Raw genomic sequence first — 27780 nt, 5'->3', positions numbered from 1 at the left:
CGTCACCCAGTATTCAGGAGAGGCGGTGATTAGACGATGAGAAAGGAGGAGGTTAAGGAAGTGTTTATTAGATCCACTAATCACATGGTAGATAATATCTGCTTGTCCATTCAGTGTCGTACATGAGAGACAGGGTCTTCGTCCAATAGTTTGCTGCTCTAGTATAGAATTTAACAAATAAGAGTAAGTGGGCGTAACCTATAGTACGGCTACCCGTGCCAGACAAAAATTAAACTCGCCAAAAATGAGCTCACAGAAGGGAAACGTGTACCGTTCGCGACCCCAGAAACACAAAAACGTGACCAGTTTTAAAAACGACAAGTACAACAGTAGCAGTTCACGGATCAAGGTGATATATAACACAATTACTATTAGTAAATGATGATATATTGAGCTGCTATTTCAGAGTGAATCAATTTACGTTAAAGGGACAGTAGAAACCAATGTTCATATAACTGCATGTAATTCGCACTACTATAAAGAAAAATATGCACAGATACTGATCTAAAAATCCAGTTTAAAACCTTTTAAAAAGTTGCTTAGAAGCTCCCAGTTTAGCACTGTTGATTAGGTAGTCTGGGACACCCACTGAAAGGGGCTGTGAAAACAAGCAAAGCTATAGATAACAAACAGGAGCAGCATGAGTATGTAAACGCGTGTGTACAGCTAACGCTTTAGGGCTTAATTAGCACAATGTTATTAAAAACTCCCAGATGGGCTATATAAATGGATCATCTACTAAACCTAAGTGTTGTTGATGGCATCACATCAGTATATCATTAACCCCTTAATGACCATGACGTACCATGAAGACCGCACTATTAAGGCTGTGACACACTGCAAGTGATGCGGCGTGAGGCGAAGTAGCTGCGTCTCATCACTTCTGAAGTTCAAATCTTTTATCTCTGAGCGCTCAGCTACGCGTCCTGACGCAGCAGAGTGCTCAGAGATGAAAAGGCAGGACACACTGAGCGCACACAGCTGCATGTACACGCTGCGCGTTGCGCAGCTTGCAGTGTGTCACAGCCCTTAGTAGTGCAAATCCCATTAAAAGACCAGCAACGTACTGGGTATGCTGCTGTTATATTCTGTCCAAACGGCGCTGGGCTTTAGTGCTGTTAGGACGAAATACAATGTCATAGCCATTGGATGTCCTAAAGCCAACTGCGCTTCCTGGATTTGATCGCGGTCTGGAGGGCGTTCCTAGCGTCATAGGGACGCCCCCAGACCCGATCTCAAATTGAAATCTCATGATTGCGACATTGATGACCCTGTCATGAAAGGGTTAAGAAAAAGATTAAACAATAAAAATAATCTCTATACATTATCTGCTCTGACTTCCCATCACATCTCAATGCTTTATCTGTTTATGTGGCAATGTCATTATCTATGCACCATACACTGTAAGAATGCAAGCTTTATCCTAAATGGCTACTTGTTAGGTCAGTAATCCTTATTGTATATGTTTCATATGGCTAAATAAACCCCCAGTGATCCAGCTTCTGATGTTATGAGTATAACCAAGTCATTCTGCTTACATTTCACTGTCATTTTCTATTCCTTTACTTGTTTACCTCTCCCCACACTGTGCAATTGCTCCCTACTAGTTCTTTCTACATTTATAATTTTGTAAGCTAGTAACTAAAAAGAAGCAATCAGAAATAGTCAGGGGTGTTATGTTAAAGGGACATAAAAGGGCCAAAAGAAAGTTCTTTCATGTGTAAAAGCATTTCATTATTGCACATAAACTGGCTTTCAAAACTTTGAGGTAGTCACTTAGACATATTTCTTATACTCCATGAAAAGATACATGAAATTAGTTTCAATAGGAGGCTTTTCATTGACAAGTTTAGAAACAATTAACTTTAAGTAAAATAATAATTGTGTTTTTCAAACTTTGCTTGTGTCAAAGAATCCTTTATGCAAAGCAATTACAGCCTATTTGCATTCTGGTTGTCAATTTGCTGAGGTAATCTAGAGGTTTCACCCCATGCTTCCTGAAGCACCTCCCACAAGTTGGATTGGCTAGCTGCTCCCAAAACAGATCAATAGGTTAAGATCTGGTGACTGTGCTGGCCACCCTATTAAAGACAGAATACTAGCTGACTGCTTCTTCCATAAATAGTTCTTGCATAGTTTGGAGTTGTGCTTTGTGTTATTGTCCTGTTGTAGGAGGAAATTGGCTCTAATCAAGCACTGTCCAAAGTAAATGGCATTGAATTGCAAAATAGAGTGATAGCCTTCCTCCTTCAAGGTCCCTTTTACTCTGTATAAATATCCCACTTTACTACCACAAAAGCAACCCCAGACCATCACATGGAATTCGTCATGCTTGACAGATAGCGTCAAGAACTCCTCCAGCATCTTTTCATTTGGTCTGCATCTCGCAAATGTTCTTCTTTGTGATCCGAACACCTCAAGCTTAGATTTGTCTGTCCATTTTTCCCAATCTTCCTTTGTCCAGTGTCTGTGTCTAGTATTTGTTCCCTTGCTCAGTTGTTCACCAGACCTCCCACTCCTCTGTTCTATTCTGGTTAGAGCCAGTTTGTACTATTCTGTGAAGGGAGTAGTACACAGTGTTGTATGGTATGTCCAGTTTCTTGGACATTTTTTAGCATGGAATAGCCTTCATTTCTCAGAGCAAAAAACGACTAACGAGTTTCAGAAGAAAGTTCTTAGTTTCTGGCCGTCTTGAGCCTGTAATTGAACACACAATTGCTGATGCTCCAGATATTCAACTAGTAAAATGAAGGCCTGTTTCATTGCTTTGTTAATCAGCACAACAGTTTTCAGCTGTGCTAACATAATTGCAAAAGTGTTTTCTTATGATCAATTAACGAGAAAAAAAAAATACAGTCAACACACTATGCCGGTAGGTATGCAATCAAAAATGTCAACTCAAGTGGGTGTAAAGGTCAAACAAAACTTGATACCAGGGTAATAGATCCTTTGGCAAAAATTGCAGCTAAGCCTTGCTGTTAGCTATCTATATACATATATATGTACTTTGCAGGCACATTTTTTTTTATTGAGGCTTTGCTTAACATACAAGCAGCAATGATTGCCTTACAACGACAAAAATACAAATAAGATTGAAAAAAAAATACTTTGACAACAATAAGACAAACATTAGGCAGGCTTATGAAACCTCGATTTTGCAATAATATAGCATAAACGACTGACTAATTAGGCCATTTATAGGCCAAATGGTTTAGAAAAGTAAGAGATATCTGATAGTAGTATGGGGAGCCTCTTATGGGCTTTAAAAAGTGAGTATGATGTATGGTGAGGAGGGGGAATTGCTTAGTAAATAGAGGGGAGAAAGGGGGGGGGGCGGAGCAGTGTATATAATAAAAAATTTTTTTAAAAAAAAGATTGTCATAAGGGTTGCTGTTTGACATCCAATGTCATTGTCAAGAAGGCAGTTTTAGGGTAGCATAACGATGTGAGCAATATAATATTGGGTACCGAAAGATTTATGGGCATAAAAATGGGAGTATTCCACCAGGGGAGTTATGTTGAAAAAATCAGTAGATGTTATCTAGAGGGGTAATTCTTCACAGTATTAAAGCAAATCCAGGACATAACTGAATATTAAATATAAAGGTATTATATTGGGTAGAGATAAACATATCCTACTTTGACTGCTGATCTAGAGAGGGAAGGGGAACTTCATTATATTTATCAGTACTAGCTAGGAGGTAAATAGATGGTATGTGACGTAATTGGGTCATCATAGTGATTGACAAAAATCTCTGCAGAAAGGCATGTCTATTATAGTATAGGGTAGGGGAAAGGCGTATTATCATGCAATAAGACATATACATAAATAGCATACAAGTAATAAATATCAGTCATTTAGAGACCTAGTAGCTTATAAGACAACTCTTACTATAGTATATAATAACCTAAGCTTGTATATAAAAAAGTTTGCAAAGGTTTTCTTAAATTGGACCTTAAGATGAATATTATTATTAGGCATTAGTACAGTTTAACAAGACCGGTAAATCTATACTCAGTTAATTAACTTGTTGCATGCTCCCTAATCTACCGTCAGACAAAGTAAGTTGTAATGTGATAAAAGGCTTGAATGAGATTTAGGTGTTTCGTCATAGCAGGTGGAAGGTGTCAATATATAACTACTATACAATATAGTAAAGCATACTAGGAGGCCCAGTCTACATAATGCTAGGAAGCTTGGAGCCTGTCATGTACTCTCTGCGTAAGATCAGGTCCAGTAGGCTTAAATATGTTATAGTAACACTATGGGGGAAGTTCCCATTATACAGCTTTAGGTCCAGTATAATCAAGTAAAATATAAAATTGAAGGGAACTTAAATAATCAATAAACCGCAACAGTAAGCAAGCTTGCGCAGGGTAAGCAGCAAGATAGGGTGGTTGTCTGTATCGGAATTGCTACGACCGAATAATTCCATGATACTACCCATAAAATCCTAATACACAAATAATATCTACAAAAAAAGTTTCACCATATATACATCAGGCGTGATAACACAATACTAGACATTGCATAACAATATTTGAAATATGATAAAGGTTTTATATTTAACTAAACGCTTTTTAGTATATAGTAGTATTTAAAAGAGGTTTCAAAATTAAAGCAACCCTGGTGTGATACTTTCTGCTTATCCCATATATCTAATATATCGCAATATAATAGGTCAAACACAAACATCATATGGTAAAATAATCTATAAACAAAAGGGAACACAGATATTTCAAGTTATAATAGTCATTACCTAGTTCATTGCAGACTATATGGGCATCACTTGTAGTATTGCTAATATTCAGCATATGTGGAACCAAGTCAAAACATTAATAGAGCTACATATAGGCTAAGGAGTATATTAGTTACAAGAGGGTCGCTTCAAGTTGTAAAATGGGGCATCTATATACAGAAATCTCAGCTAGCAGGCAAAATATAAACTACTAAATAAACAAACATGCTTAAGAACTTGCATACAAAGAGAGAAGCGCTCTACCAGGAACGAACAACAGCTCAGTGGCTTGTTCTATGGCGATTTACCACCCGGAAGCAGCCTCTTTTAGACCAGTGTGCTTTTCACAGAAGAAAACTTTCCTGAAGTATATCAGTCTGATCCCGCCAAGTAAGGTCAGTCCAGCCCCGAAATACCAGGCAATTCTCCTCTGAACAAGGAACATGACAACCCCAGACGATCGTTTCGGCCTCCTATGGGCCTCGTCAGTGAGGTGCAGCCACATTCCTCTAAGCACACTGAGCAAGGAGTCCACGTCTGGTTTCCCCCATCACCCATAGGGAGACTTCCCCAGGGTCATAATAATTTGCATACAAAGAGAGAAGCGCTCTACCAGGAACGAACAACAGCTCAGTGGCTTGTTCTATGGCGATTTACCACCCGGAAGCAGCCTCTTTTAGACCAGTGTGCTTTTCACAGAAGAAAACTTTCCTGAAGTATATCAGTCTGATCCCGCCAAGTAAGGTCAGTCCAGCCCCGAAATACCAGGCAATTCTCCTCTGAACAAGGAACATGACAACCCCAGACGATCGTTTCGGCCTCCTATGGGCCTCGTCAGTGAGGTGCAGCCACATTCCTCTAAGCACACTGAGCAAGGAGTCCACGTCTGGTTTCCCCCATCACCCATAGGGAGACTTCCCCAGGGTCATAATAATTTGCGCTTCTCTCTTTGTATGCAAATTATTATGACCCTGGGGAAGTCTCCCTATGGGTGATGGGGGAAACCAGACGTGGACTCCTTGCCCAGTGTGCTTAGAGGAATGTGGCTGCACCTCACTGACGAGGCCCATAGGAGGCCGAAACGATCGTCTGGGGTTGTCATGTTCCTTGTTCAGAGGAGAATTGCCTGGTATTTCGGGGCTGGACTGACCTTACTTGGCGGGATCAGACTGATATACTTCAGGAAAGTTTTTTCTTCTGTGAAAAGCACACTGGTCTAAAAGAGGCTGCTTCCGGGTGGTAAATCGCCATAGAACAAGCCACTGTGCTGTTGTTCGTTCCTGGTAGAGCGCTTCTCTCTTTGTGTGCTTAAGAACTGTCAACAAACTTATAGAGTCAACTTGTGAAACCAGGTGGTGGCCTTCATACATTACATTGTTAGGATGAAGTACGATATATCAAAACGTCTCTAACTGCCATGCATCTGAACTTATATGATAAAAAATGTCTCAAATAATTATCCCACTCCGATGCGGCTCTGACTCTGTACATAGTCTGGTGGTAGTCCTTCCAACTCAGGATACTGAGGGTCAACAGGGCATAGTATGCCATCCATGCTTAGAAGCAACATCTCCGTTGCATATAGGAGCTTGCAGCGCTTGGGATTGATTACCGGTACCCGGTTTTCAAGAACTTTTACTGTGACGCTGGCAGTTAACTCAGCTGAGGATTTTTGCATGCCTGGGAGTCTGTCAGCTGCGCTCTCTCTAAGTCCCAAGCTGTACTTGTGTCTTCGATGATGCATTCGACAGGACTGTCTATAGAAGCGCTCAATCGCTTGCCCAACCCTGACACCATTGAGGAAGCAGTCGGATAGCGGATACTCAACTCCGCATCCCTGGTATTTCTGGCTACTCGCATATTAATGCTATCGATCTCCCATCTAATGTCAGCCACATTTTCCATAATTAGGACTGGAGTGGAGGGAACAGGATTTGTTGATGCGCTCCTCCTGGCAGGTGTAGGTTCATTCTCTCCTATAGATGTGTCCACATCCTGTTGAGCTCTCCTCCGCTGCTCCATGGCCATAGAATGCTTCTGTGTTGCAGATATGGCCTCTTCCACGTGTGCGCCTTTCACTATAGACATGAGGTCTTTGAATCCTGCAGACATCTTTTGAACTAGGTCTAATAAGAGTTTGAAAATGGCGATATTTGCTTTCTCCATGTTGGAAGATGCCAGGCGTGCCAGTAGGGTACAGGTTGTCGCTGTTACTCCCAAATCTTGTATGCTGATCCGGTACTGTTTAGTTGCGTCCTAAGGCCTGAAATGCTTAGAGTCTGGGTCCTTCTGTACCATCGATCAGGCACTGAGCTAAGTCATAGCCACCAAAACTGTCACCTACAGATAATCATAAGCTTAATAGGCATGAAGTTGTACTAAAATAATGGTTGTAATGCTTTTTTCCCCCTTTGTTGATACTAATTTACGGAGCAGCAGAGCAGAAACACGACCGCTCCTGTTGCTGTCTGACTCCGCCCCAATTTGATGTTTTTTTGCCTCCCACGGCTTTCTAGTGACACCAAAAACGAAAGTCTGTAACCTAGGTTTTAAATTGCTGACTAAACCAGATATTTGATTTACACTATTTGCAGGTTGAAGAATTTGATTTTTGGCTTTTTTATGGAGTGTAGCATAAGCACAATATTTATATAAAAGCAATAGGGGGTTAATGTTCTTTTTAATTTTATTTCCAAACCAACAATGCACTACAAGGACCTAGGTGAACATGTGATGAGTCATGTGTATGTAGCCACCAATCACCAGTTAGATCTAAGCAGTGCATTGTTGCTTCAGGGCCTTCCTATATATGCTTTTCAGCAAAGGATACCAAGAGAATGAGGTGGGTTTTGATAATGGAAGTAAATTGAAAAGTCTCTTAAAAATGTATGTGTGAAGCCTCTGCTGTAGCACACATTCCTAGGCTCAGAAACATTGCGTGAAGTCTCTCAAATTCTTTTGTCTGCAAACTAGACTCCCACGCTTCATCTATTTACTTTATTGCCCTCATGGTTTTTTTTTTTTTAATGCTTATTACCTATGCTTTCTGGTCCAGTTAAGATCTTATTTGTTGTCTGTGTAATTAAAGGGACACTCAATTCAAAATTAAACATTCATTATTCTGGTAGAGCATACAATTTTAAACAGCTTACCAATATATTTCCATTAACAAAAATTTACACTTTTTTGAGTCACCAGCTCCTACTGAGCATGTGCAAGAATTAACAGAATATACGTAGATTCATTTTAGATTGCTGATGTCTGTCACATGATACAGTGGGAGTGGAAATAGACATAACTTTAACATTTGTCAGAAAAAAATCTACTACTCCTTTTGAAGTTCATTCTAAGTTCTATTGCATTGTCTTTTTATCATGCATTTCTTGATTATGCAAATCTACTGTATTTACTTGTCTTTTAAGTACTGTTTTGGTATTGGTCTGGTTGCCTAGCAACCATTTTTGGCACTTTTTTTTTTGATTGTCTGATGACCTCAGAGGAGTATGCAATTGTGTAATGCAGCCAGCACACCAAACAATGCTAAATGAAAAGTACTCACACTGTTCAAGTGAAAATAGATACTTTATTGTTGGAAACCCAATCGAGCAATACCATGAAATCCAGCTTCTGCTACGTTAATAAAAAGATTTTAAAATGGTTCAACTGCCTTTATAAAGAGTAAAGTAAAAATAGCTCCAAAGAGCTATATTTACCACAGTACAATAACACATTTTATAGAGATAAAACCCCCTCCCACTAATTTCTGTGATACATCGGAAATATGTGTTTAAAAATGGCGTACATGAGGGGTATTCTTATCATTGGATATGAAAAATGTATATTCAAACTTTGCGACACTGATAGAATTTTATTTAATTTTATTTGTTTAATTTTTTTTATCTAGCAATCAATCAAAAGGTTTGCTACCAAAAAAGCAAAAATAAACTTCTTTTTTTTCTATACTAAATTAGAAATATTAAAGGTAAAGTAATTTCAAATATTAACATCACATTTCTTTTGTTCTCTTGCTATCCTTTGTTAAAGTTTAAGTTGAGGTAGAATGATAGAAGCGTGCACGTGTCTTTAGTAGTCTATGTCAGCAGTATTTGCAACATTGTTGCAAACACTGCTGCCGGGTGGCTAAAGACTCGTGCACACTCCTAAGCTTTCTCTTTAACAAGGATACCAAAAGAACTAAGGACAATTGATAATACAAGTAAATTGGAAAGTTGTTTGATATGTTATGCTTTGTCTAATACATTTAAGGTTCATTTTGACTTTACTGTCCTTTTTAAGATTTAAAAAAAAAAAAAAACAGACAAAGAAAAGTCATATTACAAAACTAACATAGGGAGCAAATTTACATCAAATTATTTACAAAGCAATAGAATTATAGAACATTTAGCAATATTGCAAACATCAATTTTCTTTAAAAGCTGTTTATTACCAGAGAATTTTTTCTTTCCATATAGAAGTCTTCAGAATCGTCTCCATTTCTGATGTGTCATTTAAATAAACATCTTCGGTGCAGATAAAATCAATATTAAAGTACTAAACACAAAAAATAAAAAAGAGCATAATAATGTTAATATTATATCCTAAATCAACTAGTCCAATTCTGAATAATATTTGTAATTTTATTAGGATTTATCATATGTGTCTGATAATTTTTAATATTGTGAATATATAACAAATCATTTTAATATCTATTTATAAAAAATGCATCTTTTCTAGTGTGTTTAATTAAACTCCATTCTCCATAGCTTTTCAAATTGAAAATCCACCAAATTTTCTTATTTTAATAAACATAATTGTTAGTTGCTCCATACCGATCCAATTGAAATCAATTTTCACTTTAACCCTTTAACTACTTTCTATTTAACTACTTTCTATTTAGTACTGTTTGGTGTGCTTGTTGTTTTACACAATTGCATGCTCCTTGTCTCTGAAGTCGTCGGATTGGAGAGCTATAGGGACACTAAACCCACATTTTTCTTTCATGATTCATATAGAGCATGCAATTTTTAGCAACTTTCTAATTTACTCCTATTATCAATTTTTCTTCGTTCTCTTGCTATCTTTATTTAAAAAGCAGTAATATGAAGCATTGGAGCCGGACCATTTTTGGTTGAGAACCTGGGTTATGCTTGCTTATTGGTGGGTAAATGTAAGCCTCCAATAAGCAAGCGCTATCCATGGTGCTGAACCTAAAACTAGCTGGCTGCTAAGATTTACATTCCTGCTTTTAAAAAAAGATAGCAAAAGAACGAAGAAAAATTGATAATAGGAGTAAATTAGAAAGTTAATTAAAATATCATGCTTTATCTGAATCATGAAAGAAAAAAATTGGGTTCAGTGTCCCTTTGATAGACCCAGAATTGATAGAGCTGAGAAAGACAGCGCTGCCATTTCTAAAGACAGAGACAGATACAGGGTCGAGGAGAAGCTGGGACAGGCAACATCTTCGCAAAGGAATTTAAACTGATATACTTAGCACATTTGTTTTCTATTTGTGTATGCATATTTTTTTTTCGATCACACTGCCGTCTACTTTTTGCTTGTAGGTTTTAATTTGTGACATTTAGTTCGGTTAGTTGTGTTCAGTTTTTTGTATAAAAACAAACAAACTCATATTCATGATTTATTTGAAGTATTGGCACTTTGAGATAAATTGGTTTCCTGTTATATTTCTGGGCTCAAAAAGGTTCTCCATCACTGCAATGTGAACCTCAAACATTTTTTTGCTTTCATGTTCCTTTGAAGGGTGACACGATGCTATCCCTGTTGAATTTCTACTCTTTCAAAGATGCCTTCAGAGGGGCTTCCTACTATTTGACCTACACGTAAATACATAAATCCATTGCTAACTACTTTTAAAGGGACATTATGCCCACATTTTCTTTTATTTCATGATTTAGATAGAACATACTTTTTTAAATCACTTTACAATCTATCAATTTTGCTTCATTTTCTTAGTATTCTTTATTGAAGTAGCAGTGATGCACTGCTGGGAGCTAGCTGAACACATTGGTAAGCCAATCGTAAGAGGCAAATATGTGCAGCCACCAATGAGCAGTCAGGTTCCAGCTACTCAGCCTACCTAGGTATGCTTTTTAGCAAAGGATACCAAGAGAGTGAAGGGAATTAGACAAACGAAGTACATTGAAAAGTTATTTAAAATGGTATGCTCTATCTAAATCATGAAATAAAAATTTAGGGAATAATAATGTCCCTTTTAACTTTTTCAACCATTTCTCACTGTTGCATACACATTATTATCTAAAGTAATGATGAAAATTAGTGATTTTACAAACTGTAATATTACACTATACAGTATAAGTTATATAACACATTGTTGTCCTGGGCTAACTTCAAAGAAATGCTCCGGCAACACTCTAGTGCTGTTACAAGTAAGGATGCAAATGTTTGTTGGAGCTTGAACACACATGCCTTCTCCTGCCTGGTTCACAGGCTGTATCCTTATTTGGATTGGCACATGAGAACAATATATTTAAAAATAAAATTCTCTAACAAATGGATCCATTTTATTTTTACACTTAGGTGTTCTTCTAATTCTTAGATACACATCTAGAATCCAGTACAATTAATCTAGAAATGTATTATCCATGTTAACATGTTGGTTTTTAACTTGCACGTGGGTGCAATAATGTATTTTTTGCACTTTGTTAGCATTTTCTCTGCTTTAATTTAATTGTGGCATATTCCTCAGCCTTCATTTAGCTCTGGCGCATGCGATACTCATTATTTTGGCATTAGCCTTACATACTAGCTAGTTGCAAGTGTATATTGATGGCGATGCAGAAGCATGTCTGAGATTGTATAATAACACATTGAAAAATAATGAGTACACCATTGTACATTTAGGGCAAGTCAAGCAGTGTTTAGTGATATTTTTATTAGATTCACTTTGACCATGAACATAATCCACTGGTGTGATTATATACAGGAATACCTCCGAGATATTGCGGGTTTGGTTCCAGACCACCGCAATAAAGCAAATATAGCAATAAAGTGAGTCACACTTATTTCTTTTTTATTTCCCAGTGCGTATAAAAGTTATATTTATACTTACTATACTGTAGGTTTTAGGGCTGCAACGAACGATTATTTTCATAATCGATTAATCGGCCAATTATTTTTTCGATTAATCGACTAATCGGATAAAAAGAGAATCAATAATAGTTTTCTATGTTTTAAATTAAAATGCACATAATGAGTGTTACAAATATAAACTTCAGACACAACTGTTTCTTCAATTTTTAAGCAGCAGAGCACAGTTTTATAATTGAACAAAACAAAACCACAAAATGTTTGAAAAGAGGTAGAACTAGAAAGAGTTAGACTATCACTGTTAATGACATTCTGTTATTCATTCTTTCAGAAACTTTGCATTGAAATGCAAAAATCTCAACATGTCCACATGCTTCTGGCTAAGGCTGGTTCTCTGTTTGCAGCTATATTTCCTGCAGCAGAGAAAAGGCTGTTGAGATGTATAAGTAGGGTTTTGCCAATTTCACCAAAGTGGGATATTTATCTTTGTTAGCTCTTCACCAATGCTAAGTGTTTTCTACCTTGGCAAGGGGCCTCTCAATAAAGTAACCCTTGACTTAATTCTAACATAAAAATATCTTGAATATCTATATGCAATGGTAAATAACCAGCTATAAGGTTAGGGGAAATATCTAGTCCGCTCTAAAAATAACGAAAATATACTTATAAAGGTTGAATCTGGTACATATTATCACAATTTATTAAAAATATAAAAAAACAATAAACAAAATCAAAAGCGCTAAGGACTGTATATCAATAACAGGACAAAGCCTTACACATTTATTTATACAGTACATATAATCAGCAATAGCAAGCAATACGCTAATAATTGTGCAAACAGATAATAGTGCACATCAATTTAAATAACTCCCATAAATCTAGGGTCAAGGTGTAAACAACAACCTTGGCACTATATCATGAAAAGCATAGTTCCAAATCACCAGATTTAATATAAACAATCCAAATGATGACTATTATATCTGGGTTGCACATAAGCCAGGGGTAGTTGTAAACGTATACTGTCCTGAAAAAGTTAAAAGTAGACGTCTGTAGACGTCCTTTAGGCTAAGGACATAACCCTAAAACACAATACCATATGCAGGAGTTCATTGGAGTGAAGCAGCTGGTGTTGTGCACAGACCCACTAATTGCAAACCAACTAATCGATTATGAGATTCGTTGACAACTATTTTCATAATCGATTATAGATTATGACGATTAGTTGTTGCAGCTCTAATAGGTTTTAAGTGTACAATAGCATTATGTCTAAAAAAACAAAAACAATACATACCTTAATTACTTTATTGCTAAAAAATGCTAACCATCATCTGAGCCTTCGGTGAGTCATAATCTTTTTGCTGGTGGTGTGTGTGTATATATGTGTATTCTTGTGTTTATATGTTGGAAAAATGGCACTGATAGATTTGCTTGACACCGGGTTGCTACAAACCATCAATGTGTAAAAAGAGCAATATTTGTGAAGCGCAATAAAACGAGATATGCCTGTGTGTGTATGTATATATAGTACAGGGAAGTGTTAGGTGGTTCCCGCCCCCCTCCCTCCAGAAACGTCTGACGAGGGAGTACAGGCACCAACAGCGGACGCAGTTTGAAAGCCACACCGGTCAGGCTGAAGGAGAAGAGCCACCGGCACACCGCGCATACCGCTTACAGGTTTCAGTGATCCTGCCCCCAGGACCGGATGTAACAGAGGTGAGAGGAGGGGGTCATAATTCCACCACTTACGACTGTTTGGTTATATTTCTACCGATTGGGTCTGTGAAGTTTCTGCTTACTACAGTGACTATAGCTCCTTTTTAACTCTCGACACACCGTACAGGGACATCTTCCTTTCTTGTATATGTATATATAGTATCCCACAGAAGTGAGTACACCCCTCACATTTCTGTAAATATTTTATTATATCTTTTCATGTGACAACACTGAAGAAATGACACTTTGCTACAATGTAAATAGTGAGTGTACAGCCTGTATAACAGTGTAACTTTGCTGTCCCCTCAAAATAACTCAACACACAGCCATTAATGTCTAAACCCTTGGCAACAAAAGTGAGTACACCCCTAAGTGGAAATGTCCAAATGGGGCCCAATTAGCCATTTTCCCTCCCCGGTGTCATGCGACTCTTTAGTGTTTTAAGGTCTCAGGTGTGAATGGGGAGCAGGTGTTAAATTTGGTGTTATCGCTTTCACACTCGCTCATACTGGTCACTGGAAGTTCAACATGGCACCTGTCAGTATATTTATGAAAATCTTAGTAGTGCTATCCAAATAATATATATAAGTTTATGGCAGGGTTATAAACACAATACAAAGAAATAGAAACCCTTATCAACCATGCACCTACTAGACCATACAATTAATATAAATATCTGAATTCTTTTATTTAGTTAATATCCATAAACATATTGAACTATATTTGCAGTAAAAGGAAACTAAATAAAAGTTTATATGCGTTAAAACCAACTCTTAAGATATGCTATCCTTCTTACAAAACCCAGAAAAATATACCTTCACAATTCAGCCTTTTATTTATTTAACACAATGGGACTAAAAACCTTTAACATCCAAGCAATACAATTCTAAACAGTGTTTATAAAACAATAGGATAATATATATATTCTGCTATTTAACTGCAATTTATCCTAATACAAAATTAACTGACAATATCAGAACTTGCATAGATGAGTTACTTGGTCAATCAGACGCAGATTTAAACAATATATATATAGGCTGTGAAATGCTAACTAAAACAGACTGTTTCTTTAAATCTATTAAATACAAATTGACTATGCATATAACTTATCTTATAATAAAACTTTTATATACATCACCCAAATAAACAGCAATCCGGTTCCCAATGTTTTGCAACAGATCCAATTCACCTCAGAAATTCAAAATTGGGGTAAAGCATATGGAGTCCATATGGTAGGTGTGTGCTTTTGATTAATAACTGCCGCAGTTACTCCTTTCTGGATCAAAATAACACAACCCTTTCTTAGTCTCTATGCTGGGGTTAAATCATCTCATCTCACCCCTCCCCTTTTTGATTATTTATCAGTCATTGGTGAATATTGGAAACGCCCACGGCCTTGTCTTGGATTAGTTCTTTGCAACTGAACATGGATTGGTTTATTTGGTAAATGTGTTGTCAAGGAAATGCATTCTTTGCAACAACCAATCATCTCATGGTTGCAATTCCGCATCATAACACTAGGTGGCAGCAGACGTACAAACAAACAAATACAACAAGACCATCTCTAACATTTTTAAGCAAGTTAAAAAAAAAATTTCTTTCATAAAATGGTTATTTAATCAGATCACACTCTCAGCATTAATCATATATAACCCCAATTACAGATGGTTAATATTAGGTTATTTTTTTCTGATTATTCTGATACCAAATATGTTATATTATTAACATTTTATTTTATTTAGGTCATTTAATACTGCTAATTATTAGTTTAAAATGCATTACAATGTTATCGGTATCCTGGCATTTATATGTGAATAATAGCTTATTTTTAATTCAGTATTGTACTGTATTCCAAGTGAATCCTGTCTATGTAGATCTGAAATAAAAATAAATGTTAATAATCACTTCTCTTCAGGTCCATAAACATCTATTCATGTTCTTAAACACACAGAGGCTAAGATATTCATGCTTTCAAAACATACACATATATATACACATATATATATATATATATATATATATATATATATATATATATATATATATATATACATCTCATATCCATTAAAATATATACAGTTGTTTTGAAATCATAATGTAAGTCATGGGCCTTCACTGTATTATCCTAACATTCTAACTTTTCAGTAACTTCAGTTGCCAGACTTTTTGTCTCATACTCACCACATGGGGTCAATCCACGAGTAGTTGTAAAAGTCTTAATGCAGCATATTTCCTGTTTAGCTAGTAGTGCAGATGTGTATTTGATGTTTAAGGATGATTAACACCTATGTGTATAAAAGCTGTATCTCTATGATTTTGATCAGTTCCAAGATGGGTATTTCAGACATTTCGTCTCCATATATTTTGTGTGGTGTTACCTATCTGACAATCTATCCTCTTAATTTGCCTTTTATGACTCATCCTGTTCTCTTTCAAAATTACTTCCCCCAACATTCCTCTAAGTGACTGTTCTGAAATTTGGCAGGCCAAATGTTCCATTGTCTCTCCCTGTGTGTTCAGCATAATTTTACATAATGAATGTGGGAGATCTCTTAGGAACAAACCTTTGTCTACAGACCATGTTCATATCCACAGATCTATTAAATAAAGACAAATATACCTCTATATATTATTTAATAATATTTCAAATACCTTGACATAAATCCCCCTTTCCAATTCAAAAATATGTAGGACACATGTATTTGAATTGGATCAAAGTTAGTGGTATTTGGTGAGGATGTTGACCGTACACATCATGGACAGTCTTCTATGTAGATAGTCGGTCAATTTTGAACCTTCATGTTTATCAGTTAGGCATCTTTAAACTATAGTATGTCTTTAGTTCATTTGGGGATATGACACTTCATTCTCCCTCTATGACTTGTAGTTGGGATCTGGGATGACACGCTCGCAATTGATTGATATGGACCCATTTATCTATGAAACTTTCATTTTTGGGGATCCGTATTTTATAGGCCACTGGAGATATTTTGTCAGTAATGACGAAAGGACCTTTCCATGAGGGAAGAAATTTCTTCTCCCTAACCTGATCTCTTCCAAAGTTATAAAGATAAACTTTATCATTTATTTCATATTCCTTTTTGGATGTTTTGAGATCATAATAGGTCTTAGTGGCAGTTGCGGCTCTTTCTAAATTCCTTTGAGCAAATGCAAAGGCATATTGCAGGTGCTTTCTTAAGTTTTCCACGTATTGATGTGTATTGGCAGCGTCTATCAAATTTTGGTCTGATGTACGGTACAGCAGATGCTGAGGTAGAACCATTCTTCTACCAGTCATCAGCTCAAAAGGCGACACCTTGGTAGCACTACTTGGAGTTGCTCTTAATGCCATTAAGACTAGAGGTAGTTTTACATCCCAGTCTTTACCTGTTTCACTCACAAACTTTTTGAGGATTTTAACAATAGACTGGTTGTAACGCTCTACACCACCACTTGAGGCAGCTCTATAAGCAATATGGAGCTTTCTTTTAACCCCTAGTATTTTCCACATTTTTGTCATTACTTCGCTAGTGAAGTGGGTCCCCCGATCTGATTCGATTCTTTGGGGCAAACCAAATCTGGAAAATACATGGTTGATGAGCAACGCTGCACATGTTTCAGCACTATTGTTAGGTGCACTAATGCACTCTACCCATTTAGTGAACAGGCATGTTACGGTTAACATGTATTTGTTACCTCTTGATGATCTTGTTACCGGGCCAATAAAATCAATTTGTATATCTGACCATGGCATTACCATCCCCCTTTTCTGCAATGGCGCTCTATGCGTTGGTGCAGTGGGTTGGAACTGTGGGCAGATTAAACACCCTTGACAGTAGGTTTGAACATCTTTCAACATGTGTGGCCAAAAAGCGTAGTCACGCAATATTTCGTACGTGAGTTTGACACCGCGATGACCAGATGTGGGAGCATCATGGGCATGTTGAAGCATTAGACCTCTGAACTTGGTGGGTACTACCCACTGTTGGATGCCAGTTTTGGAGGTTCTAATTAACAAACCATCCTGTAATCTGAATTGTGATCTAGATTTTATTAAGATTCTCAGATCTTCTTTGCCAATACAATCATCTTTTGAGATGGGGTTGCTTTCAGGATCTTCTATGTGTTTATAGAAGATGCCTACAATGGCATCTTCTTTTTGACTAGTGATCAGGTCCTCACTAGGAGAATCCTGACTCCATTGTACCAAGTTAGGCTCACTCTGTTGTTTTGCCTGGTTTCTGGTAATGGCTTCTACCTGAATTGCACCCATTAAATGGTCAATATTAAGGAGTTCTCCAGTTATGGCTCCTTGTTTGGCTAATGAATCCGCAAGGTCATTGCCTTCCTTATCAGGACCTAAAACTCTGGAATGACCCTTGGTCTTTTTCCAGTGTATGGTTAAATCATTGGATACTACCAGATTATCAATCTCGCAGAACAACTTGCCATGCTTGACTGGTTTGTTATTGCTTTTCTGCATGTCATTTCTTTTCCAAGTTGGCAGGTATTCAACAAAGCTGTCACGCACATAATTTGAGTCAGTTATGATCACAAATTCATTAATACTATGTTCAATAGCCATTTCAATGGTTTTGAAAACAGCAGTTAGTTCTGCAACCTGACTTGATCTTGGTCCAATGTTGAAACCTATAGATATATTTGGGAATCCATTTGCCCCAGTTATACCAATGCCAGCGACTAATCTGCGCTCATTATCAATAGTGGCATGGTAAGAACAACCATCAACATATACCCAAGGTAATGTTTGACAATGGTCCTCATTGTACATTTTATATGGGGAAAGCAATTGTTCCTCCAGAAAATCATCTTCTGATAATTCTTCCCCAGGATTTCTAGCAGTACAGTCGTGGAGCTCAGCAAGCCCTTGTGCGACTGGATTCTTTTTATTCTGCTTGTAGCGAATTTCTAAGGGCCAGCCTTGTAAGGAAAGAGTCCACGCTGTTATGCGGCTATTAGACAAATTCCCATCTCTTATTCTCTCACTTTGCAAATATAGCAAAGGCTGGTGGGCCGTTTCTACAATAATTTTCTCGCCCTGTATATAGCTGCGGAAATTTTGTAGAGCCCATACAGTAGATAAGAGGGCTTTTTCGCAATCGTTAAACTTTATTTCTACTGGGGATAGATTTTTGCTCGCATAAGCAATGGCTTTGTTCAAATTATCCTGCTTTTGGTATAACACAGCACTCATGCTTACATCTGTGTACCCTGTTTCTAAGTAGAAAGGTTTACCACCTTCAGGGTACGCTAAGCAAGGTGCTTGAGTGAGTTTTCTCTTCAGCTCTCTGATGGCTGTCTCTTGAGACTCACTCCAGTGCCATTTCACATCCTTCTTTAGAAGAAGTAGTAGTGGTTTAGCTAATTCCGCATAATTATCAATGAATTTGCGAGAATAATTCGTCATACCCAGGAATGATCTCAATTCCTTTAAGTTAGTTGGGTTTTTAGAATTCACTATAGCTTCCACCTTTTTCTTCTGGGGATTTAATCCGTCAGAGGTAACTTCATGCCCCAAGAAGTTTACACGAGTGCGGCACCATTGAGCTTTTTGCAGGGATAATTTGACACCTGCCCTTTTAAGTTGGCTGAGGACGTGTTTAAGTTCTGTGATGTGTTTTTCAAAGTCTGTGCTTTTGATTAAAACATCATCAACATAAGATAAGGTCCCCCTTTCCAGTGCGTCAGGCATAGCCTTATGCATGAATACAGCAAATTCATGTCCAGAATTTATGTATCCAAATGGAAGTCTCTGGAATGCATACTGAACCTTTTGGAAGGAGAATGCTAGCTTATATTGGTCCTCTTCATGTACCTTTATGGTCCAATATCCCTGTGCACAATCAATGGCAGTGAATATTTTGGATCCCTGCATTTGTGCTAGGCACTGGTCAATGTATGGTACAGGCCAGCCAGACATGTATACTCGTTTGTTTAGCTGTCTTAAGTCAGCACACAAACGCCATTGTCCATTGGGCTTAAGGACACCTAGAATAGGATTATTATAAGAGCTGTGCACCTGTCTGATAATACCTCTTTCTTCCAAATTCCTTATGATCTCTGCAAGAGAATCATATGAGGCTAAGGGAAGTCTGTATTGTTTGACAAATACAGGTGGCGCATTAGGATCTGTTTGTATTCTTGCAATGTGCAAGTCTGTGGTACCACAGTCATAAGAGTCCTTAGCGAAAATATCCTTGTATTCCATTAGGAGTTCTCGCAGCTGTTGGCGTTCATCATCGCTGGAACAGCCATTAGCTAAGGATATTTGCTCTTCGACTATTTGCTGAAATCCTGGAAAGATTTCAGGCTGTCCTATTTCATAGGCTTCTTCCAGTCTAGAGGTGAGATCCCCTTGATTATAATTTACGTTGCTCCCATGATTCTGGGTATTGGGGTAATCTTGCTGTTTGATTGGCTGATCAAACACTAGAGAGGCTTCTTCAATTTTACAGATGCCTTCCTCTGAGCTGAAGGGATAAATAGACTGAATATTAAATAGACCCTCTGGCATAGATGCAAAGGATTGTTCTATTAATTGTTCTTCAGTTAGGTATCCTTCAGGTATTAGCCCAATTACATTATTCTGGAATCCAAAAGTGTAATAACTTGATTCCAGTGCATATCCTATGGTAGTTCCCTTGGATAATGTTATATCCTGTGGGGTCATGTTATGCACAATAATATTTATTGGAACAGTTCCAATATTCACCATAGGATTGTAGGTTACTGAGACACCCAGATTTTGTATTCTATGGGAGAGGCAAATCAGTGTTTCAGAAGTTTTTAATTTCTGCCCTCTCTTTACCTGTAAGGGTAAAAGAAATTTATCAGCCCCAGCAGGAATTATGACATCGCTAGATACCTGCATATTCACAGCATATGGCAATTGCTGGTTTGATTTCAGGGCTGCATTTTCATCCTGAAATACTTCAGGGTCCCCCTTTAACCTGCTCCAGAGGCAAGAATTAATCAAATCTATTTGTATGGCATATCTATGTAAGATATCATTGCCAATGTATATTTGATTATGGGGAGTATTTAAAACTAAAAACAGGTGCTTCACTGACTTATTTCCTATAGAGATAGATAATAAGCACTTAGCGGTGATGTTATAGCTTTCAGACCTGTCATCCAGGTTGCTGACACTGTGGTCTTGGGGAGAAAGATATTTAATCACTTTAGGTTCAGCTATCTGCGCTAATAAACCTTCGCTTATATAGCTAGCTTCCTGTTTTAAGTTTATTTTAGCATACTCGGTTTTACCAAGGTCATGCACTTGTATAGGGATAAATAGATCCTCTTTAACTCTCTCAATCCCTGTGAGGTATTGAGTGTGGCCTCCCCCCTTAGGGATTTTATGATCCCCCTTGTGGAGTGATATGGTTAATATATCGCCATCTAGGGAGATATTCGCTATTTTTCCGGGCGAAATTTTAAAAGTATTACCATCAGAGCCACTAAAAGGAGTTTGATCATCTATTTGTAGAATAGTGATTTCAGGTACAGAGTTATTCCTGAAATGAATCTCCACAGCATCTGGTTTCTCTTCCACCACGTGACAGCTATGTCGGGTGCGAGAAATACCAGATTTTTCATAATTGATAGGCCGTTTAACTTGTGACCAAATTACATTATTTATGCAATCAATTATGGTGCTTAATCGTTTCAGGAGATCACTACCAATAATTAAACGATCAGTTGGCAGATCCACTATAATGACAGGGTGTCTTATGACCCTGTTCCCCAATTTAAATTTTAACCAGGCAGTACCGTAAACTTTTAGGGAGTCACCCCCAACACCTATTAGAGAACCGTCAAATTCTCTTATTTTGGGTTTGTGGGGTGTTAGCTCATTTAGCTGTGTGTAGTACCTGTGGGATAAGATAGTTGCCTGTGACCCAGTGTCAATTAATCCCCTGATAGGGTTGGAGACTGAATCTTGCAGCTCAACTAGTACATAATATCTTCCTGCAGTTTCTATCATTTCACACATAAAATTTGCATTCTTGTACATCTGTGGGCTTCGCCACGTTTTACCTGGATCCGCTGTGTCATTCGATGCAGAGGAAATTTCATACCTACCTGTTTCCCCTATGACAAGGTCAGCTGGGTTCTTGTGTACTGCATCTGTGGAAATAATGTTAAGAGAACACTGCAGAGGAAAAGTTTGGTTAATTTTTCCCGGCTGATGTCGCTCATTGTCACAGCTAATTTGTCCGTTTCCGGTCTGTGGGGAGATAACATGATTAGTATCATTGATATTTATTACTACATTTTGTATATCTCTCCCCTCCCCTTCAGGTGATACTGCAGTATTTATGACTGTGCCTGTGGTCCACTGCTGACCACTGGCTGTACCCCTAAAAAAGTATTGTTCGGTTGCTGAGCCGTAGATTTTTGACTCATATTAGCGATTTGTTCGCTCAACCGATTTAATTGGGTAAACAGCATATCTACCTGATTGTACAAGTTACCTCTACCCCTGGGCCTATCTCTTGGTGCCCCATTGTACTGATTCCTGGACCATTGGGTTCCCTCAGAATCAGGGCCACTATTTCTATTCTGGCGTGGTTGCCCCTGGGGTTCAGCTTGTTCAGTATTAATATTTTGGGAAGCATTATATACCTGGGGTGTCTGGTTACCCTGAGAATATCTTCGCCGTTTATTGTATCTACCCTTGCGCGGATACCAATTATTTGGTGAGTATTCTCTTTGTGAGTAATTATTCACCTGATTATGTCCCCCACTTTGGTTATAGTCTCCCTGCGCCTCAACCTGTGTAGGGGGAGGGGCAGAATTAAACCTCTGTGGAGATGGCCTGTTTTGACTGGCCACCTCTGCATAAGTCCTCTTGTTAGACTCCAAATTGAGGGGGCTAGGTGACACCCTAGTTTCTGCCACAATTTTGGGTTTTGACTCCTTTTTAACCCCCTGCTCACTGGACTGCTGAATAGAGTATAACTTCGTACTCTCTTTGATCAGCCATTCCAATGAGCAGTCCTCATCAAAATCTCTAGCTAAGTTGATTTTGATGGGTGTAGGCAATGCTTCAAAAAATAAATTTACAAATTCTGAGCCATCAAATCTGGGATTATCTTCAGCCATACTGTACGCATTTTTCAATACAGAAAGGAATTCGACTGGACTCTGATTCGCACGACACTTTAAACCATATACCGCTATTTTCGCGGCAGTTTTAGTGCGATATTGCCCGAATTCTTTTCTGCATTGTTGTTTTACCCCATTCCAGGAATGAATATTCATATCCTTTAGTGAAGCAAAGAATTTGTGATGCTTACTGTCAAATACCCAAGGCAGAAATTCAATTTTCAATTTCTCACTTGTAACATTCATTATAGATAACGCATTTTCAAAAGCCTGTAAATGATCAATTACAGATGTTGTTCCCTTATTGGAGAATATAGGTACTGCGCGTTGTACGAAGGTGATTATTTTATGGGAATCATAGACTTTATCAGACTTATTTTGGGATTCTCTGTTAGAGTTTCCCTCCCCCGCATCAGCTGCGCTACAGCTGTCCTCTGGATTTACATCCTGAGGGGATTGTCTATTTGGGAAATCTACTTCTGACCCGTTAGGGGTCATTTGTCTATGTTGTTCTATATATTTTCGTACCTCGTCCCTTATGCGTTCGCCAAAGGAGTTAGCATTATCTGTATTATTCTCACTGCTAATATAGGGGTTTTCATTATGGCGATATGACCTTTTTAAATCGCTTAATTCTCTCTGGCTTTGCGCAAGCTGTTTATTTAAATCTTGTATCTGCGCGATTAAGTCCATATTGTGCTTATCTAAGGTGGCTAGGTTTTGGGCAAATTCATCCATTTTATTTTTGGCTATTTTTAAACCCTCTTCGCGTCTGCGCGAGGAACGAATACTATTTTCTAGCTCCTGTATTTGCAATCGTTTGTCTGTGACACAAAACGACATTTCGTCAATTATGCATATTAAAAGGGGCCAGGATTTTAGTATTAGTTCGTCTCGCTTTTTGGGAGCTTCGCATTGATTAATCATTAATAATTCCTGGAAGAATTCATTCTCTTCATTCCACATATTATTATTAACGGTAATATTTTTAGCCCTAGTTTCAAGCATATCCATAAAATCATTTAATTCACCCGCAATATTAAACTTCCCTTTAAGGTAACTTAATATATCTTTCTTAAGGACCTGACCTTTAGTAATAGGTATGGTTATGGGACCAATTTCATTGCTATGTATAGAATTAAATGAGTCACTTCTGGCTACAGACATTATTATATTGGTTTAGTACTTAGTTAAACTAAAACGCTAATACAATTTTTGCCAATAAAAAGAGAGAAGGAAAATTTTTATATTTCAAAAAAAAATATTATTAATTTTGAAATATGAAAAATTAATATTCCAAAATATGAGAAATTAATATTTTTGATTAACTTTGAAAATATGAAAAATCAATATTTTTGATTAATTTTGAAATATGAAAAATTAATATTTTTATTAATTTTTCAAAATTAATCTTTAATAATATTTCAAGATATTAATGTCAATCTCGAAATATGAAAATTAATATTTCAACCTTTCAAAAAAAATATTATATCTTCAAAATATTAATATCGAAATATGATTTTTTTTTTTTTTTTTTTTTCTCTTTTATAATAATTTCTATTTACTTACAAATATATTATATCAATTATGATGGAATATTAATAAATCTCAGAAAAAGTGCCTCCAATTATTATGTCAGTATATTTATGAAAATCTTAGTAGTGCTATCCAAATAATATATATAAGTTTATGGCAGGGTTATAAACACAATACAAAGAAATAGAAACCCTTATCAACCATGCACCTACTAGACCATACAATTAATATAAATATCTGAATTCTTTTATTTAGTTAATATCCATAAACATATTGAACTATATTTGCAGTAAAAGGAAACTAAATAAAAGTTTATATGCGTTAAAACCAACTCTTAAGATATGCTATCCTTCTTACAAAACCCAGAAAAATATACCTTCACAATTCAGCCTTTTATTTATTTAACACAATGGGACTAAAAACCTTTAACATCCAAGCAATACAATTCTAAACAGTGTTTATAAAACAATAGGATAATATATATATTCTGCTATTTAACTGCAATTTATCCTAATACAAAATTAACTGACAATATCAGAACTTGCATAGATGAGTTACTTGGTCAATCAGACGCAGATTTAAACAATATATATATAGGCTGTGAAATGCTAACTAAAACAGACTGTTTCTTTAAATCTATTAAATACAAATTGACTATGCATATAACTTATCTTATAATAAAACTTTTATATACATCACCCAAATAAACAGCAATCCGGTTCCCAATGTTTTGCAACAGATCCAATTCACCTCAGAAATTCAAAATTGGGGTAAAGCATATGGAGTCCATATGGTAGGTGTGTGCTTTTGATTAATAACTGCCGCAGTTACTCCTTTCTGGATCAAAATAACACAACCCTTTCTTAGTCTCTATGCTGGGGTTAAATCATCTCATCTCACCCCTCCCCTTTTTGATTATTTATCAGTCATTGGTGAATATTGGAAACGCCCACGGCCTTGTCTTGGATTAGTTCTTTGCAACTGAACATGGATTGGTTTATTTGGTAAATGTGTTGTCAAGGAAATGCATTCTTTGCAACAACCAATCATCTCATGGTTGCAATTCCGCATCATAACACTAGGTGGCAGCAGACGTACAAACAAACAAATACAACAAGACCATCTCTAACATTTTTAAGCAAGTTAAAAAAAAAATTTCTTTCATAAAATGGTTATTTAATCAGATCACACTCTCAGCATTAATCATATATAACCCCAATTACAGATGGTTAATATTAGGTTATTTTTTTCTGATTATTCTGATACCAAATATGTTATATTATTAACATTTTATTTTATTTAGGTCATTTAATACTGCTAATTATTAGTTTAAAATGCATTACAATGTTATCGGTATCCTGGCATTTATATGTGAATAATAGCTTATTTTTAATTCAGTATTGTACTGTATTCCAAGTGAATCCTGTCTATGTAGATCTGAAATAAAAATAAATGTTAATAATCACTTCTCTTCAGGTCCATAAACATCTATTCATGTTCTTAAACACACAGAGGCTAAGATATTCATGCTTTCAAAACATACACATATATATACACATATATATATATATATATATATATATATATATATATATATATATATATATATATATATATATATATATACATCTCATATCCATTAAAATATATACAGTTGTTTTGAAATCATAATGTAAGTCATGGGCCTTCACTGTATTATCCTAACATTCTAACTTTTCAGTAACTTCAGTTGCCAGACTTTTTGTCTCATACTCACCACATGGGGTCAATCCACGAGTAGTTGTAAAAGTCTTAATGCAGCATATTTCCTGTTTAGCTAGTAGTGCAGATGTGTATTTGATGTTTAAGGATGATTAACACCTATGTGTATAAAAGCTGTATCTCTATGATTTTGATCAGTTCCAAGATGGGTATTTCAGACATTTCGTCTCCATATATTTTGTGTGGTGTTACCTATCTGACAATCTATCCTCTTAATTTGCCTTTTATGACTCATCCTGTTCTCTTTCAAAATTACTTCCCCCAACATTCCTCTAAGTGACTGTTCTGAAATTTGGCAGGCCAAATGTTCCATTGTCTCTCCCTGTGTGTTCAGCATAATTTTACATAATGAATGTGGGAGATCTCTTAGGAACAAACCTTTGTCTACAGACCATGTTCATATCCACAGATCTATTAAATAAAGACAAATATACCTCTATATATTATTTAATAATATTTCAAATACCTTGACACACCTCATGGCAAATAACTCTCTGAGGATCTAAAAAAAAGAATTGATGCTCTACATAAAGATGGCCTAGGCAATAAGAAGATTGACAAGTCCCTGAAACTGAGCTGAAGCACGGTGGGCAAGACCATACAGCGGTTTCACAGGACAGGTTTCACTCAGAACAGGCCTCTCCATGGTCGACCAAAGAAGTTGAGTGAACGTGCTCAGCATCATATCCAGAGTTTGTCTTTGGGAATATACGTATGAGTGCTGCCAGCATTGCTGCAGAGGTTGAAGGGGTGGGGGTTCAGCCTGTCAGTGCTCAGACCATACACCGCACACTGCGTCAAATTGGTCTGCATGGCTGTCATCCCAGAAGGAAACCTCTTCTAAAGATAATGCACAAGAAAGCCCGCAAACAGTTTGCTGAAGACAAGCAGACTAAGGACATGGATTACTGGAACCATGTCTTGTTGTCCGATGAGACCAAGATAAACTTATTTGGTTCAGATGGTGTCAAGCGTGTGTGGCAGCAACCAGGTGAGGAGTACAAAGACAAGTGTGTCTTGCCTACAGTCAAGCATGGTGGTTGGCGTGTAATGGTCTGGACCTGCATGAGTGCTGCCGGCACTGGGTAGCTACAGTTCATTGAGGGAACCATGAATGCCAACATGTACTGTGACATACTGAAGCAGAGATCCCCTCCTTTGGGAGACAGGGCCGCAGGGCAGTATTCCAACATGATAATGACCCCAAACACACCTCCCTGACGACCACTGCCTTGCTAAAGAAGCTGAGGGTAAAGGTGATGGACTGGCTAAGCATGTCTCCAGACTTAAACCCTATTGAGCATCTGTGGGGCATCCTCAAATGGAAGGTGGGGGAGCGCAAGGTCTCTAACATCCACCAGCTCTGTGTTGTCGTCATGGAGGAGTGAAAGAGGACTCCAGTGGCAACCTGTTAAGCTCTGGTGAACTCCATGCCCAAGAGGTTTAAGGCAATGCTGGAAAATAATGGTGACCACACAAAATATTGACACTTTAGGCCCAATTTGGACATTTCCACTTAGGGGTGTACTCACTTTTGTTGCCAACGGTTTAGACATTAAAGTGAAGGTAAACTTACCTTGATGCCGATCCAGTATGTCATTCTTTGTTGAAAATAAGTATGACTTTCATTCATCAAACATTATACCTTTTTAGTGTAAATCGAGTTATCAACATTGTAAATCAATTACTGTTGGTCCACAAATTCAACCCATTTTTTTTTTTGTCTCTATCACGTGTTTCGATTATCGAATTGATAATCTGGCTGTTAGGCGGCCGTCACTCCACGTCACCCGCCTCCCTTATCCTCTGCACATGCGCTATTCTTTTT

The 27780-nt window shown here is 37.2% G+C and overlaps 1 protein-coding gene across 1 annotated transcript in view; it reads left to right on the top strand.

The window, feature by feature from the left end:
• The first annotated feature begins 222 nt into the window (after positions 1-222).
• The window catches only part of C2H9orf85 (chromosome 2 C9orf85 homolog), a 180676-nt gene continuing 153118 nt past the window's right edge, over positions 223-27780 (top strand). The window contains exon 1 of the mRNA XM_053702506.1: positions 223-349. Coding sequence (XP_053558481.1) covers positions 245-349 — 105 coding nt within the window. The 5' untranslated portion in view covers positions 223-244. The remainder of the gene's footprint in view (positions 350-27780) is intronic.

The sequence above is a fragment of the Bombina bombina genome, chromosome 2 (assembly GCF_027579735.1).
Source record: "Bombina bombina isolate aBomBom1 chromosome 2, aBomBom1.pri, whole genome shotgun sequence".
Lineage (NCBI taxonomy): Eukaryota > Metazoa > Chordata > Amphibia > Anura > Bombinatoridae > Bombina > Bombina bombina.
Note: the sequence above shows the minus strand (reverse complement) of the source record. Positions and strands in the feature narration are given on the sequence as shown.